This window comes from Mobula birostris, chromosome 25, assembly GCF_030028105.1.
Source record: "Mobula birostris isolate sMobBir1 chromosome 25, sMobBir1.hap1, whole genome shotgun sequence".
Lineage (NCBI taxonomy): Eukaryota > Metazoa > Chordata > Chondrichthyes > Myliobatiformes > Myliobatidae > Mobula > Mobula birostris.
This window is the reverse complement of record NC_092394.1, coordinates 45,698,556-45,714,027: the sequence shown is the minus strand read 5'-3', so window position 1 is coordinate 45,714,027 and position 15,472 is coordinate 45,698,556. Positions and strand designations below refer to the sequence as shown.

Below are 15,472 nucleotides of genomic sequence, written 5' to 3'. Positions count from 1 at the left end.
ACATAATGATGCTCTAAGTCATCTGCTGGACTAGAGGTCATTTCCAAATAAGAAGTTATTTGTGAGGTGTTCTTTGGTTGGATATAAAATGCAGGTTTAGGACTGTGGGTCTGTATCCGTTCTGTGTGATTCAAGCTGGTTGCCGACTGAGGAAATAAAGAGCCATAAATTACCGATTATCACCTGCTGGGAAGACGGCAATAAATGGACGCCGGCCTGGAGCAGAGCCAATACAACGATGGTAAAGGTCAGACGCATGACCTTATAGACCAATGACACTAGGATGTACTATTTGAATTAGTAAGGAATGAATACAAAAGCAGATGCTTCAAGTATGCTGGCAGCGGTAACTGTGTAGGAGAAAACCATCGCGGATGAGGAGGACCTCACCGTTGAGAAGGGTCGAAACAGGACCACAAGGAACATGTGGTCAGCAGCAGAAACTCCTATTTAACTGGCATTATATTTTCTGTTCCTTGACTGTTCAGGGAAACATAGTAGGTGTGCACACAGGTACTTGTTTGTGTAAATTACCGTGTTCTTCCCTTGAGACAATAAAGTTTCTTGTCGGCAATTACAGATTCTCTCTGTGCCTCCCTGATCACTATTACAAGGGGTGATTCTTGTAACAGTAGGTCAAATGTACTGCAGTTAGACAGTACACTGTTAAGGACAAGACGCTTTGGAGAGGGTGCAGAAGAGGTTTACCAGGATGCTGCCTACATTACAGGGCTTGTTCTATAATAACAGCTTGGATAAATATGGGTTGTTTTCTCTGGAGCTGCAGAGGCTGAGGGCAGATCTGATAGAGGTTTATGAGGTGCATAGATAGAGTAAAAAGACCATAATTTTTGTGTTGAAATGTCTAATACCAGAAGGCATGCATTTAAAGGTGAGAAGGGGTAATTTCAGAGGAGATGTGAGGGTCAAGTTCCCTCCCACCCCCCACAGTGAATGGTGGGTGCCTAGAATGCATTGCCTGGGGTGGTGGTAGAGGAAGAAATATTAAGGACTTTTAAGAGATGCCAGTCACAGTCTTACCAATGTAGCAAAACTTTCAAACTTTATCACCTTGCAAAAGTGACCAATGTTCCATTTGCCTTCCTAATTACTTGCTCTCCCAGTTTTCTGTCCTTCATGAAGAAGGACACACAAACCCTTTCTACAGCTGCATTCTGTGGCCTCTCTCCATGTAAGTAATAGACTTTTGCCTGCAGTTCCAGCAATCCTTGGGTGACTTTGGGTGCCGTCAGTGCACATTATCCCCGTCACCATCTGCGTTTCCTGTTTCCTTCCACATCCCACACAGGTACCGTGGGCTGCTTAACTGAGTAGGGTAAGCTTTGCTAATTTGTAGGCAGCACAATCCAGGAGATTTGGTAGTAATGGGAGAGAGAATAGGTTACAAGTTAATTAGTAGGAAATCAGACTGATGGGTGCACTCAGAGCTAGCACAGACTTGATGGGCCAGATAGCCTCAGACTGTGGAAACAGAAGAAATAAAATGAGAAACCATGTAGATAACTTACGTCCCCACATCTGCCAGATTTTGATTCATTTATTTAACATATTTTCCTTTGCTGATTGTTTATGTGTTCCCCATAACTGATCCTTCATAGATCTGGCTACCTTCACCTCGTCAGTAATATTGACTGCAAACATTGATAGGGTGACACTCTGCAAGCTTCAGATCCATTTATTCTGACTTTGTTTTCCCAATAGTTAGCCAACCTTCACTCCATGTTGAGCTGTTACCATCAGAGCCATGAGTGGGGTGGAGTCTTTTAGTGTCAACTTAGCCAATACCTTGAGTGAATCCAAATACATCACATCTACTGGTTCGCCTCCATCTGCCCCGGCTGTTACAATCTCAAAGAAATCTGTTAAGTTTGTCAAATGCCATTTCCCTACCATGAAACAATAACGATTTGCTTAATTGTATTATGATTTTCTTAATCAGATTGCAACATTTCCCTCATGACTGACTAAATGGCCTGTAGTTTCCTGTTTACCACCTTCTTTTCTTCCTCAATAGAGTCATTACATTTGCAGTTTCAAATCCTTTGGAAAGCTTCCAGAATCTAGAGATTGTATTCGCAACTCGCGGTCCACGAACCCCTTGCTTAATTAAATTGGGAAACCACAATCTAGGGAATATCCTATGATTATAACAAATCAAACCCTTGCTGACCCCAGAACACAGAACGGCAAGTCCAGAGGACATCAAGATTTAGTCCCACCAACCTGTCTGCTACTTTTTCTCAAGTACCAGTGACTATCTTCAGTTTCTCTATCCCTTTTGGCTTCTAATTTGGATCCTTTAAAGCATCTTCTGCCATGAGGTTAAATATAAAATATTTATTCAAATTCCCAGCCACTTACTTCTCATGATTAAGCTCTCAGTCTCATTCTGAAAGGGGGCAATATTTACCAGAGCTGCTCACTTCCTTCTCACCCACTTAAAGAAGCTCTTACTTTTCTGTTAATTCCTCCCTGTCTCAATTTCCCCTCTTTAGTACTTATTTTAAACAACCTCCACTGGGTTCAATAATATTCCCCATCTCCTGATCTAAGACTGCTGCCTAATTAAGATGCTTTAAAAAGTTATGTTGTTTTTGTGAAAAACTTTCATTTTTCAGGATTTGGCTGCTGCAGACAAGGTCATCACTCTCTGTCCATCTCTAACTACCTTTGCGAAGGAGCCGAGCTGCCCTCTTAAGCTCCTGCTGCCATCCTGGTGAAGCAGCTCACAGAATGGAGTGGGGGAAAGCATTCCAATGACATCGAGGGAACGGCGACACATTTACAAGTCAGAATAGTGCGCACCTTGGAGGGGAATGAACAGTTAGTGGTGTTCTTGTGTACCTGAAGCCTGACTTCTTGGTAAGCAGGCTGGGGAGAGCTATGAGAAACTAAATGGCACTTTATAACAGAACAATGTTCCAACCTCTGTGTCCCAGTGGAAGAGGAAATAAATTGACAGATTAACAAGTGGGGCATCAATGAAGGCACCTGTTTTGTTAGAATCAGGATGGTTTTGAACTTTTAAATGTTGTCAGAGCTGAATTCATCCAAACAAGTGGAGTGTATTCAATTGTACTCCTTACTTGTCTCTCATGGATAATGGAAGGGCTTTGGGGTACGGGAAGTTGGGTCACCCACTACAGAAGAGTCCATTTCTGATGCTCTCCTTGAGCCACCGCATTTATGTGACTAGTGCAGTTAGTTTTCTGATCAATGGTCTTTCTCAGCGTGCTATTGGCAGGGAACTCGGTGCCACTGAATGTCAAGGCAAGGCAGTCAAACTCACCTGTTGGGAATGGTCACTGCCTGGCATTTTCCACTTACCTTCCCCTCCGAGTAGAGTTTTTGTCTTGCTGTGTGCAGGAGAGGACAAATTAATTTACTGGGGAGTTGTGAATGCAATTGAAGGTGCACAGCCATCAGCAGACATCTCCACTCCAGACCTTTTGATTGAAGGAAGGTCACTGGAGAGAAGAAAAACTGGACCGCTCGGAGGAACCCCTTCACACGTCCTAGGACTGACCTCAAACAACATCCACCATCTTCCTTAGTATGAGATATGGCTCAACTACAGAAGTTGATGTCTATTGGCTACCTAGTGTCTGAATCCAGGAACACCCAAACCAAAGCGTTATAAGACTATCTTCAACGCTGTGGTTTCACTACTTTAGGAATTAGGAATGGATAATAAATGCTGGTCTTATCAAAAACAATGAACGAGTTAAAAAAGAACAAAGGAAAAAGTAAAAACGATCCAAGAATAAAGATAGGTTGCCAGGTAGGTTGAGTGATCAAAGTTGAGTGAATGTTGTTTGTGGCAGAAACAGCCTGGGCCAGCAGACATTTAATATCAAGAGCATTGGCACAGTGCCAATGGTGGAACGATTTGCACTTGGGTGTTCCTGAATTCAGATGCCAGGCAGCTGGTAGGCATCAAGGAGAAGGGTCCTGGTAAATTTAAGTGGAGTGTGGGAATCAAGGTCCGAAAGAGAGAGAGGGCCCTGATATGTTTGAGGGAGAATGGGAACTGGGTCCGTTACTGGAGTTTGACTATACCATTTTCTGGTTTTATTTCAGAATCCAGGCATCTGTATTATGGATTTTGTGAAACAACATGTAACCATCTTCAATGATCAACTCCTGATACCATCTGCCACCTTCTGCATGTATGGAGCCCAGATCTGTACATAATACAGCAGAGGTAATCCAGCCAGCACCACAGCGGCATACAAACTCGCTCCCTCCTTGTAATCTAGCGCCCGTTATAAAATCAAACACACTTTTTTTTTGTTTTCCTTGGTACCCGAGTAATATACTTTTGAGATCTACTTGAACAAAAACTCAAAAATCTCTGTTGCAATTTACTTTTTTTTAAAAATAACTTCCCACTTAACCATGTTGAAATCTGCCAGTTTTGAGGTGGGTTGGGGATCTCGTCTTCTAGGGATTCTTTAAGTAACAGGATCTGAGTGAGAACTCTAATCATAACGTGGGTATGATCTTATCCTCGCTGCCGACCAGTGGATTGGTTCCAGAAGAAAGCGCAGCTGGACAACCAGCGGTGCCGCACAGTGACTGAATGGAGCTTCCTGTGTCATGCGGGATTATTCTACACAATCCGCCACCCTCAGCCTCAGTGCATGATCACCCCTAGCAACAGCAGCAGCAACACCATCATCACCATCATCACCGAGAGGCTGAACTCACCTCATTGCATTCTTCAGCAGTTCAGGCAGAATGTAGTCCAACGGCAGGGGGATGTAGGGAAACCTTGCCGCTACGTGGCCGTTTATCCGCACCCGAGGGGAGCTGCCGTACTGATGCTCACACAGTCGCCTGGAGAAAGGAGGGGAAACAAACTCATTCAAACAACCTGTTTTTACATTGAACTCTGGGCTGCCCATGCAATCTCTATAGACAGGGGGGGTGAGGAATATTACTACATTCTGGTGTTTATGTACGAAGGTATCTTAGGAGCCAATGCCACACCTAGAAAGCAGACAAGAGTGGCGAAGACAGTGCAGGGTATGGTTATCTTCATCACAAAGGGCATCGAGTACAAGAACCAGGAAGGCCTGGCACAGTTGTATAAAGCTTTGGTTGGGCTGCACTTTGGAGAATGACATGTACCTCTGATCAGCCCATTACAGGGAGGACATGGAGGCTTTTCAAAGGGTTCAGGAGGGGTTTGCTAGGAATCAGCTGGAGGTTGGACCAAGGAGTTGTTTTCTCTGGAGCACTGGAGGCTGAGGGAGGCCTGATAGAAGTTTATAAAGCTATGAGAGGGTTATAGATGTTAAGGCTGTCAGTACTTTTTACCCCTACAGGTAGAAATATTAAATTCCAGAGGGAATAGCTATAAGGTGGGGGGGAGGAGTTTAAAAGGGGATGTGTGAGGCAATTTTTTTTTATTGGGAAGAGAGATCAATGCCTGGAATGGGCTGCCAACGCTGGGAGTGGAAGCATATTTGATAGTGGTGTTTAAGAAGGTTTTACATACAGCAGGTGGGGCTTGTCAGTCGTTGTTGGTGGCTCATTTAACAGAAGGAAAACTCTGATCTCAAACCTCTGCTGCCCTGTGGCTATACCCACTCACGGGGACGGCTTCGTGTGGGAAAAGTCCGGAGCTGGAGTCCTACGTTGAGTTCAACGCTGACCGGCAACTCCTGCCACGCTTCTAGTACCAAACTGCATCGGTCTCCGCCGTTCCTTTGGGTTCATCAGATGCATGGAGAGGGAAAGCTTGCTACATTGGCAAGTCTGCTCTCCATATCGCACTGTCCTGGCTTGTGTATCTAGACAGCCAGGACACAATATCCATGGTCAACTCTGACCGACGGAGGCCCTCACCTCACATACAGTGGACACATGGATAGGTAGGGGATGGGGGGATGTGGATCAGGTGCAGGCAGAAGGGGTGAGTTTCATTTGGAATCACTTTCAGCACAAGCATAATGGGCTGAAGGGCCTGATCCTGTATTGCACTCTTCTGTGTGTGTGATTTTGAAATTGACTTCTAAATATAAACTCCTGAATATTTTTAAGTGCTTCACTGAAAGCTTTGCTCACAGTTTTGAGCATAATACCGCAAGTTTCAATCTGTTCCTTCCTTAAAATGTACACAAACTGCATTGATCCCAGTTAGTTACCTATTAACTTAAAATCCGAATTTTATTAACTTTTACTGACCCAAGTATACCAAGAGATATGGAGTACATGTATATGGTTACGTCAGTGATGATCTGGTTGGCCAGAGGAACAGACTCCAGATGTTAGTCTAATTGAATTTCGAAGTCACCACACTCTGCACGTGGGGAGCACGAGGTAAGGTCATTAAAGGAAATTACCTTTCACCTTTGCGGAAAATTATCCCAAGATTCAGTATCGATTTGATGGCCAAATTTAACCAAAAGTAATTAAGTGATTATCAGTAATAATTTATGCACAGTGGGCCATCTGAAGTTTGTCTTCAAGTTTTTCAATGAGAAAAAAAAACTGATCTAAACTAATTTTGTTCAGAATTAATGTTTGGGGGGGGGTCAATGTTACCCCCGCCCCCCGATAGTCTCTCTTGTTAGTAAAGACAAAACACTGAAGACAATAAAACCCAGGTTCTTAAATATGCTAACAAAACATGATTCTAAGAGTCCTCTGTCACTAAGAACTGCTGCACTTCTGGAGACTGGTCTGACGGGGTCCGTACGAAGACCCTGATAATTTTGATATCAATGAATGCTCTTAAGGGGCGCCACCCCCAACATAAGCATTTGTAGAAAATCAGTGCAAGTTGGAATAGCACAAATTATCCACACCGATCTGCTCCCAACAAATGAGAACTTACATTTCAAATGTCTTTCTCACACACTTAGATGTGACTCTTCACTACACCAACATAGGAGGGACTGGAGAAGCGAAGCCACGCAAAACAGAACACATTTAGAATCAGTCACAGAGCACTACTCCACAGAAACAGGCCCTTCAGCCCATCTAGCCCCTATCAATATCTTCTGCTTAGTCACATCCACCTGCAGTCAGGCCTACCCCTCAAGACTCTCATCCATGTACCAATCCAAAATTCTCTTAAATGATGCAATTGACCATACATTTACCATTTCCTCTAGCATCTCATTCCACACTCATACCACCCCCTGACTAAAGTAGTTCCCGCTCAGGTTCCCCTAAGTATTTCACATTTCACCCTAAACTTTGACATATCGTCCCGATCTTCACCTCCCCCTGCCCCCCACCTTCCACCAACTCTCCAGCCATCACCGACTCACCTTCACTACTGAGCAGGTGAGAAGGGCTCTGGGGAAACTGAGACAGGGAAAAGTATTGGGACCGGATGATGTGAACCCCAAGGTCCTGAAGGAGTGTGCTGAGCAGCTGTGTGGAGTTCTCCAGCGCATTTTCAATCTGGAAAAGGGTTCCGACTGTGTGGAAAACACCATGTGTGATCCCAGTACCCAAGAAAGGCGAACCGGAAGTCTTGAATCACTACCATTCAGTGGCTCTGATCTCAAACATCATGAAGACCCAAGAGAGGCTGGTCCTGGCTCACCTCTGACCCCTGGTCAGATCAGCCCTCGATCCCCTGTAGTTTGCCTATCATAGGCAGGGCAGCACTGTGAGGATAATAGTTTTTGATTTCTCAAGTGCTTTCAATACCATACAGCCCTCATTACTGGGGAAAAAGCTCTGCTCAATGCTGAATGGCGCTTCCATTGTATCCTGGATAATGGATTACCTAAATGCCAGACCACAGCAGGTGCAGCTTCAGAGCTGTGTGACAGACATGGCTATAAGCAGTACTGGCCCCCTTCCTGTTCACATTGTACACCCCACACGTCAGACACAACACCCAGTCATGACATCTGCAGAAATTCTCTGATGACTCAGCAATGGTTGGGTTTATAAAGGGAGGACAGGAGGACGAACACAAGGCCCTGGTGGAGGACTTTGTAAAATGATGGAAGCTGAATCATCTGCAGCTCAACATCAGTGAGACAAAGGAGATGGTGATGGACTTTAGGAAGACTAAGCCTGCACTGGTCTCTGTTACTATTGATGATGAGGACGTGGATGTGGTGAGAACCTACAAGTATCTGGGGATGCACCTGGATGACAGACTTGAGTGGAGCACCAACACAGAGACTGTGTACAAGAAGGGCCAGAATCACCTCCACTTTCTGAGGAGACTGAGGTCCTTCGGAGTACGTAGACCTCTCCTTCACATGTTCCACCAACCTGTTGTGGCCAATATAATCTTTTATGTGGTGGTGTGCTGGGGCAATGGCATCAACAGGCTCAATAAACTGATTAGAAAGACTGGCTCTGTTATAGGAGTCAAACTGGACACACTGGAGGCTGTGGTACAACAAAGGAGCCTATGGAAAATCCTGGCAATTCTGGACAATGTTTCCTACCCTCTGCATGCCACCTTGGCTGAACAGAGGAGCACTTTTAGTAACAGACTAATACACTGCTTCAGAGATCATTCTTATTATAGAGCCTAATGGCTGAGAGTGAGTCAATGTATATTTGGGGAAGTGATGACCACCCCCCCCCCCACCTCAGCTAAACTGTTTGAGACGATTTATTTTTTTATTCTTTATACTTCTCTCCTAATATTTGCATATCTGTGCACTTGTAATGCTACTGTGACACGGTAATTTCCTTTCGGATCAATAAAGTATGTATCTAGTTCTAATCTCACCCAGCCTCTGGGGTGGGGAGCCTGTTTGCATTCACCCATTTATACCACTTCATTTTGTCACCCAAGCAAATCTCCCTCATTCTCCTGCCCTCAATTATTCAATTCAATATTCTCACTTCAAATTTACTCCAGTGTTGTGAAGTACCCAAAACATCCTGAAGTTGTGGACCTGTGTTTATATTGGAAACAAGGATTGTTATGAAGGCCAGCATGCTATGAGCTTTCTTCACTGCCTGCTGTACCTGCATGCTTGCTTTCAGTGACTTATGTACAAGAACACCTACACTGGAGTACATTTGATGTGTCAATACTGTAGTGAATAAACAAGGCAGCTTACTGGTGAACAGCAAGATTCCATAGAGGGTAATGCTGTTATTGTAGATAATGGTCCACAGATTCTACTGCACAGTTCAGCTCCTGTGTGTTACTTACTGAAGTTTTTATTTTTTTGAAAAAGATTGTCAATGCAATCCCTGAGATTTAAATCCTAGTCCTTCGTGCATGCATTAATAAAACTAACCACAAAGAATGACATGAAATGATCAGTTTCATTTTATTTGTGTAAAAATGTGTTGAACAAGGAGAGTGGGTCCTACATACTGAAGTACACCTTAACCAGAGGTTTTGAGATTTATTTTGGCATCAAAGGACCCAATGTTGCTAACTGATGTCTCCGGCATTCAGGTTCTTCTGAACAAGTCTTGTGACAAGTTTTTATAGTTCAGAATTGCCTCCACACACTCCTCTTGCCTATCCTCACTGTTCACTCTCATTTGAGTTCCCATTTTTCTGATCATCTCCAAAGTCAACATCCTGCCATATGTCTATACAGTTCAATGTCCCACTTAATGATCCCCAGAGTCAGTGATCCTCCCTACAGTTATATAAACACCACTCCCACTGTGCCCGTCTCAATCAACTATCTCCATTGTGGAGTCACTCCCCCTCATCCACAAACCCCTGCAATGTTCGTACAGAGAAGACCTTTTCACCGTTTACTCATATAGGACCAACTGACTATAGCTCAGCATTTAACACCATCATTCCTACAGTCCATCTCGAAAAGATACAGAACCTGGGCCTCTGCAACTAGATCCTCGATTTCCTAACCTGAAGACCACAATTTGTGTGGATAGGGAATAACATCTCCAACTTGCTGACAATTAACACTGGCACTCCACAGGACTGCGTGCTTAGCCCACGGCTCTACTCTCTCCACACCCATGACTGTGTGGCTAGGCATAGCTCAAAACACCATCTGAAAATTGGCTGATGCAACTATTGCTGGCAGCATTTCAGATGTGGACAAAAGGGCGTACAGGAGATATACCAGTTAGCTGAGTGGTGTCGCAGCAACAACCCTGCACTCAACATCAGCAAGACCAAAGAGCTGATTGTGGACTTCAGAAAGAGTAGGACGAGGGAATACAAACCAATCCTCAGAAGGATCAGGTGGAGAGATTGAGCAATGTCAAGCCCCTGGGAGTCAATATCTCTGAGGACCTAACCTGGATGCAACATATCGATGCAGCTTTAAAAGCAGCAAGACAGTGGTTATATTTCATTAGGAGTTTGAAGAGATTTGGTTTGTCAACTAAAGCACTCAAAAATCTCTACAAATGTACCATGGAAAGCATTCTGACTGGCTAAATCACCGTCTAGTATGGGGGGGGGGGGGCGCGCAGAACTACTGACCAAGATCGAACTAAGTTGGAGAAACTTGTGAAATTAGTCAGCTCCATGCAGTAAGCAAGACACCTTCAAAGAGCTATGCCTTAGGGAGGCAGCATCCATCATTAAGGATCCCCACCACCCAAGTCATGCCCTTTTCTCATTGTTACCATCGAGAAGGAAGTACAGAAGCCTGAAGGCACACACTTGATGATTCAGGAGCAGCTTCTTCCCCTCTGCCATACGATTCCTAAATTGATATTAAACCTATGACCACCACCTCACTACTTTTTTTTTTAAACTTACACACACAAAATGCTGGTGGAACGCAGCAGGCCAGGCAGCATCTCTAGGAAGAGGTACAGTCGATGTTTCGGGCTGAGACTCTTTCTCAGGACTAACTGAAAGAAGAGGTAGTAAGAGATTTGAAAGGGAGAGGGGAGATCCGAAATGATCGAAGACAGGAGGGGGAGGGAAGAAGCATGGATTGATACCTGGAAATATGATGTTGTAGCTATTAGTGAAACATGGTTGCAGGAGGGCTGTGATTGGCAACTAAATATTCCCGGATTTTGTTGCTTCAGGTGTGATAGTGTCGGAGGGGCAAGAGGGGGAGGTGTTGCATTGTTTGTTAGAGAAAATATTACAGCGGTGTTTTGGCAGGATAGATGAGAGGACTCATCTAGGGAGGCTATTTGGGTGGCATTGAGGAATGGGAAAGGTGTAGTAACACTTATAGGGGTGAATTATAGACCACCTAATGGGGAGCGAGAATTGGAGGAGCAAATTTGTAAGGAGATAGCAGATATTTGTAGTAAGCACAAGGTTGTGATTGTGGGAGATTATAATTTTCCACACATAGATGGGGAAACCCCCCCCCCGTTTCTTTCTCCCTAGGCCTCCTGCCCCATGATCCTCCCCCTTCTCCAACTCTGTATCCCTTTTGCCAATCACCTGTCCAGCTCTTGGCTCCATCCCTCCCCCTCCTGTCTTCTCCTATCATTTTGGATCTCCCCCTCCCACTTTCAAATCTCTTACTAGCTCTTCTTTCAGTTAGTCCTGACGAAGGGTCTCGGCCTATAATGTCGACTGTACCTCTTCCTAGAGATGCTGCCTGGCCTGCTGTGTTCCACCAGCATTTGGTGTGTTGCTTGACTTTCCAGCATCTGCAGATTTTCTCATGTTTACTTTTTTTTAAAGTTGTTATTTTTGCGCTACTTACTTTCGCTTAACTATTTAATAGACATTATTGATGTGGGCACGTGGCCAAGTGGTTAAGGCATTGGACTAGCCACCTGAAGGTCGTGAGTTCGAGCCCCAGCTGAGGCAGCGTGTTGTGTCCTTGAGCAAGGCACTTAACCACACATTGCTCTGCGACAACACCGGTGCCAAGCTGTATGGATCCTAATGCCCTTCCCTTGGACAACATTGGTGTCGTGGAGATGGGAGACTTGCAGCATGGGCAACTGCTGGTCTTCCATACAACCTTGCCCAGGCCTGCGCCCTGGAGAGTGAAGACTTTCCAGGCACAGATCCATGGTCTCGCAAGACTAACAAATGCCTTTTTTTTTAAGACGTTATTATAACTCACTAACTTACAGTAACTTTGTTTTTCCTCTTATTTATTCCTCTTATTTCATTGTACTGCCGCCCTAATGTTGACAAATTTCATAACACACGTTAGTGATATTAAATCTGAATCTGATTTTCTGAGCTATACACTGCACACGTATCTGACCTCACACAGAACAGACCAGACTCGACTCGACTCTGCTCAGAATTTGTTTACTACACATTACAGTTTGCCAGTGATTAGCTAAACTGATAAGTGCCCTCGGGCCTCTCGACTCTTGGGTGAAATGGAATCCTGATGGTGTTTTTTTTAAAACACCTTGCCTTAAAAGAAAATCAAACAAATGTAACGAATAAAGAATGTCCAGCAGTAGGATAGGAAAGTACTGGAAAGCACTCACTGGCACAGATAAGGAGGTCATGTCAAAAACATGGCCAAGCCTTTGCACGTTGTGTATTGATCCACAAGTTTCTGTGGCTATTCGATGAGTGGAATGGGCATTTGCCATCCAGCAGTTGTGGACTATGGCCACGGTGGAATCAAGAAGAACCAGGTCTGGAGCACAGAAATATCCATGGAGTCAAAGTGACCACTCAACTGGAGAAAAATATTCCAAGCTCTGACAGCAAGGCCAATGTCCTCAGTGGACTGATTTTTAATTCAGCCCCACCCTGCCCGTTACCACATCAGCCCAGGTTGTTAATTGTGTGATCGAAGAGCTTAGTGGAAATTAGCACCATTCCCCATGGTTATCACTGAACTCAAACTACAACATCCAAATATCATCACACACGTCACCGGAGGTCTGCATTCTAATTAAAATTGTTGTAAATATATTCTTAATTCCAACTGTAAAGTTACTAAATGACAATAAACGAGGACTGTGTGTCCTCATAATCTAATCTAAAGTGTCTCCACCTTGCAACGGTGGCAAATCTCTGGAATTTTTTAAATTACTGCCCGTTACGCTGCTGGCACTTAGGGCAGAAATGAAGGTCCTCGATCTCTGGCGGTGTTCAGGGCTTCCTTCATCGGGTCAGTAGCTTCCTCTCTGGTTTCACTACCGTCAGTCACACAAGTCCCTGGTGGAGACTCAGGAATACCATCACACTCGGGTGTGGAAGGATTCTTCATTGCTGTTTCCGTATCATTTTTGTTTTTAAAGAGTCAGCGTTGTTAGCCCTGAGCTGAACCCCCAAACCTGGAGGACCAGTGGACCACTCTTAGTGGCCTCTACACTTTGGCTCTTGGTAGGGCCACCCATGCCAAACAGGTCAAAGCACAAGGGCCTGACTCCAGCCAACATTACTCTCCAGGTCATCGAGGGACACAAGCTTCCAAACCACAAAGCTGTGGTCCTCTTGGAGGAGGCTCAGGCACTCGAGGCAGATAATTATTTTGAAAGGATGGAACTGGTGGAGAAAAAGACGAATTCTGGGGCAGATCAACCATGATCTCTCTGAACCTCTGAATGATCGGACAGGCTCGGGGGGCTGGGTGGCCTATTACTACTCTTCTTTTCTTGGCCCCACTCAACCTTCACGCAATCAAGTAGAGCAGCACAGTCAGAGGTTACTTAGTTCACAGAGGCTGTGCCTCTAAACAACCTTCTCCAACACCTTTCCTGCTCTCTTTTTCCCCCTGGTTTTACTTCAATTAATGGTAAATTGTTGTGATGCTGTTTATTAAAGAGCGCAGGGCACAATCCAAAGAGGGTGCAGTTCTTAATCAGTATTTTACCCACAATCAGCAGTAACATTTATTTTCTGTCAGTAGGACACTGCACTGTCACTGGCTTGCTCCGTAATTAACAACAGCTGCAGTTTGAAAAACATCACATATAAAGCACCAGAGAGTGATCAAAATATAATAAAACTGGAAGCCTGTGCAGAAAGCACAAAACATTTGAGAAATCATAGCAACAGCCAGATGAAATCAGCAGGCCCCATCATGTCTGATGATGGGATGGTGCCGTCTGGTGCTTGGTGGGGACAATTTGTCCTTCCTGTCACCCAGTGCACATTCAATCTTGAGGCTAGGGGCGGGAGTTTGGCTGGGGAAAACAAATAAAGAAGCCTGGCTTCAATTCAATGTTCCACACTGCCTGACGTCACATTCTGCCTAACGACTGCACTTCCAGCAAACATTCACTGTGTGCTTGCTCACGTCTCTGCAATGCAACTGCTATGATTCACCACACATTTCTCTGCTGCCTCAAAGCTGCTTGGCTCTGTGGGGCCCCAAAACGGGTGCTGGAACCACTTTCACACTGCAAATGGTTTTTAAGAGATTTTTGGCAGCAAGCCAGAACATGTGGCAGTCAAGATAGAATCAAGATAGGACCCCCTTCAGCCCATCAAGCCTACATCAACTCCAGGCAAGAACAGTCCAGTTAGTTCCACTCCCCCTGGCCCTTCAAACTCCTTCCTCTTCATTACTTTTCCAGCTTCCTTTCAAACAGTACCACTAAATATGCCTCAACTGCACCTCCCCGACACATCTGAACAAGCTCCCACTGACGTTCCCCACCTACCCCAGCTCCTGGGCTCAATCTTCCCAGACATTTCTCCGCCCATTGTTCATGGTCACCCTGGCCTCATCCTATCCACATGCACAAACAGGAAGCAGACTCCAGAATCTGGTGCAGCACTAAAAAAGCTCTGGAGGAACTCAACAAATGCAGAGTCGACGTTTCAGGGTCAAAAAGCCTTCATCTGGACTGGAAAAAAAACAAGGGTAAAAAGATGGGGAAAGGGGTAGAGCAGGAGCTGGCAGGTGATGGGTGGATCCAGGTGAGAGGGGGTGACGGAAGGTTAGGGAAGAGTAGAACGATGCCAAAAGCTGTGAGGTGATAGGTGGAAATGAAAAGGGGCTGAAGAAGGTAGAATCTGATAGGATGGTGGAGGATGGAATAAAGGGAGGGAGGTGGGGAGAGGAACTAGTGGGAAGACTGTGTGGGTGATGGGCAGGAGAAGATGGGGGAAAAGTGGAAAATACACAGAATGATGAAAAGTGGAAACAAAAGTTGGGGAAAGGAACAGGGATGAAGCAATTACCAGAAGTTTAAGAGTTCAACCCACCTGGCTGGAGACTGCCCAGACAGAATACGAGGTGCCACATCTCCTATAGCAACCTCATTCCTAATCCTGTCAAACTGTTCTCCCACTTCTTTGGTGTTATCTGCTGGTGTTAACCGTCGACATTTCAGGCTCAGACCCTTCTTCAGGGCTGAGAAGAAAGGGGGAAAGGATGCCAGAATTAAAAGGTGGTGGGGGACAGGGGAGGAGAGCTGGAAGGTGATAGGTGAAGCCAGGTGAATGGGAAAGATTAAGGGCTGGAGAAGAAGGACTCTGATAGAAGAGGAGAGTGGACCATGTGAGAAAGGAAAGGAAGAGGGGACCCAGGGGACGTGATGGGCAGGTGAGAAGAGGCAAGGGGTCAGAGTAGGGAAGTGATAGGAGGATTTCACATTAGTTTCCACATGCTTC

At 45.1% G+C, this 15,472-nt stretch overlaps 1 protein-coding gene across 1 annotated transcript in view; it reads right to left on the bottom strand.

Annotated features, from left to right (window-relative positions):
* Positions 1 to 15,472, bottom strand: part of bckdk (branched chain ketoacid dehydrogenase kinase) — a 72,468-nt gene that overhangs the window by 30,382 nt on the left and 26,614 nt on the right. Inside the window, exon 8 of the mRNA XM_072242824.1 lies at positions 4,732 to 4,860. Coding sequence (XP_072098925.1) covers positions 4,732 to 4,860 — 129 coding nt within the window. The remainder of the gene's footprint in view (positions 1 to 4,731; positions 4,861 to 15,472) is intronic.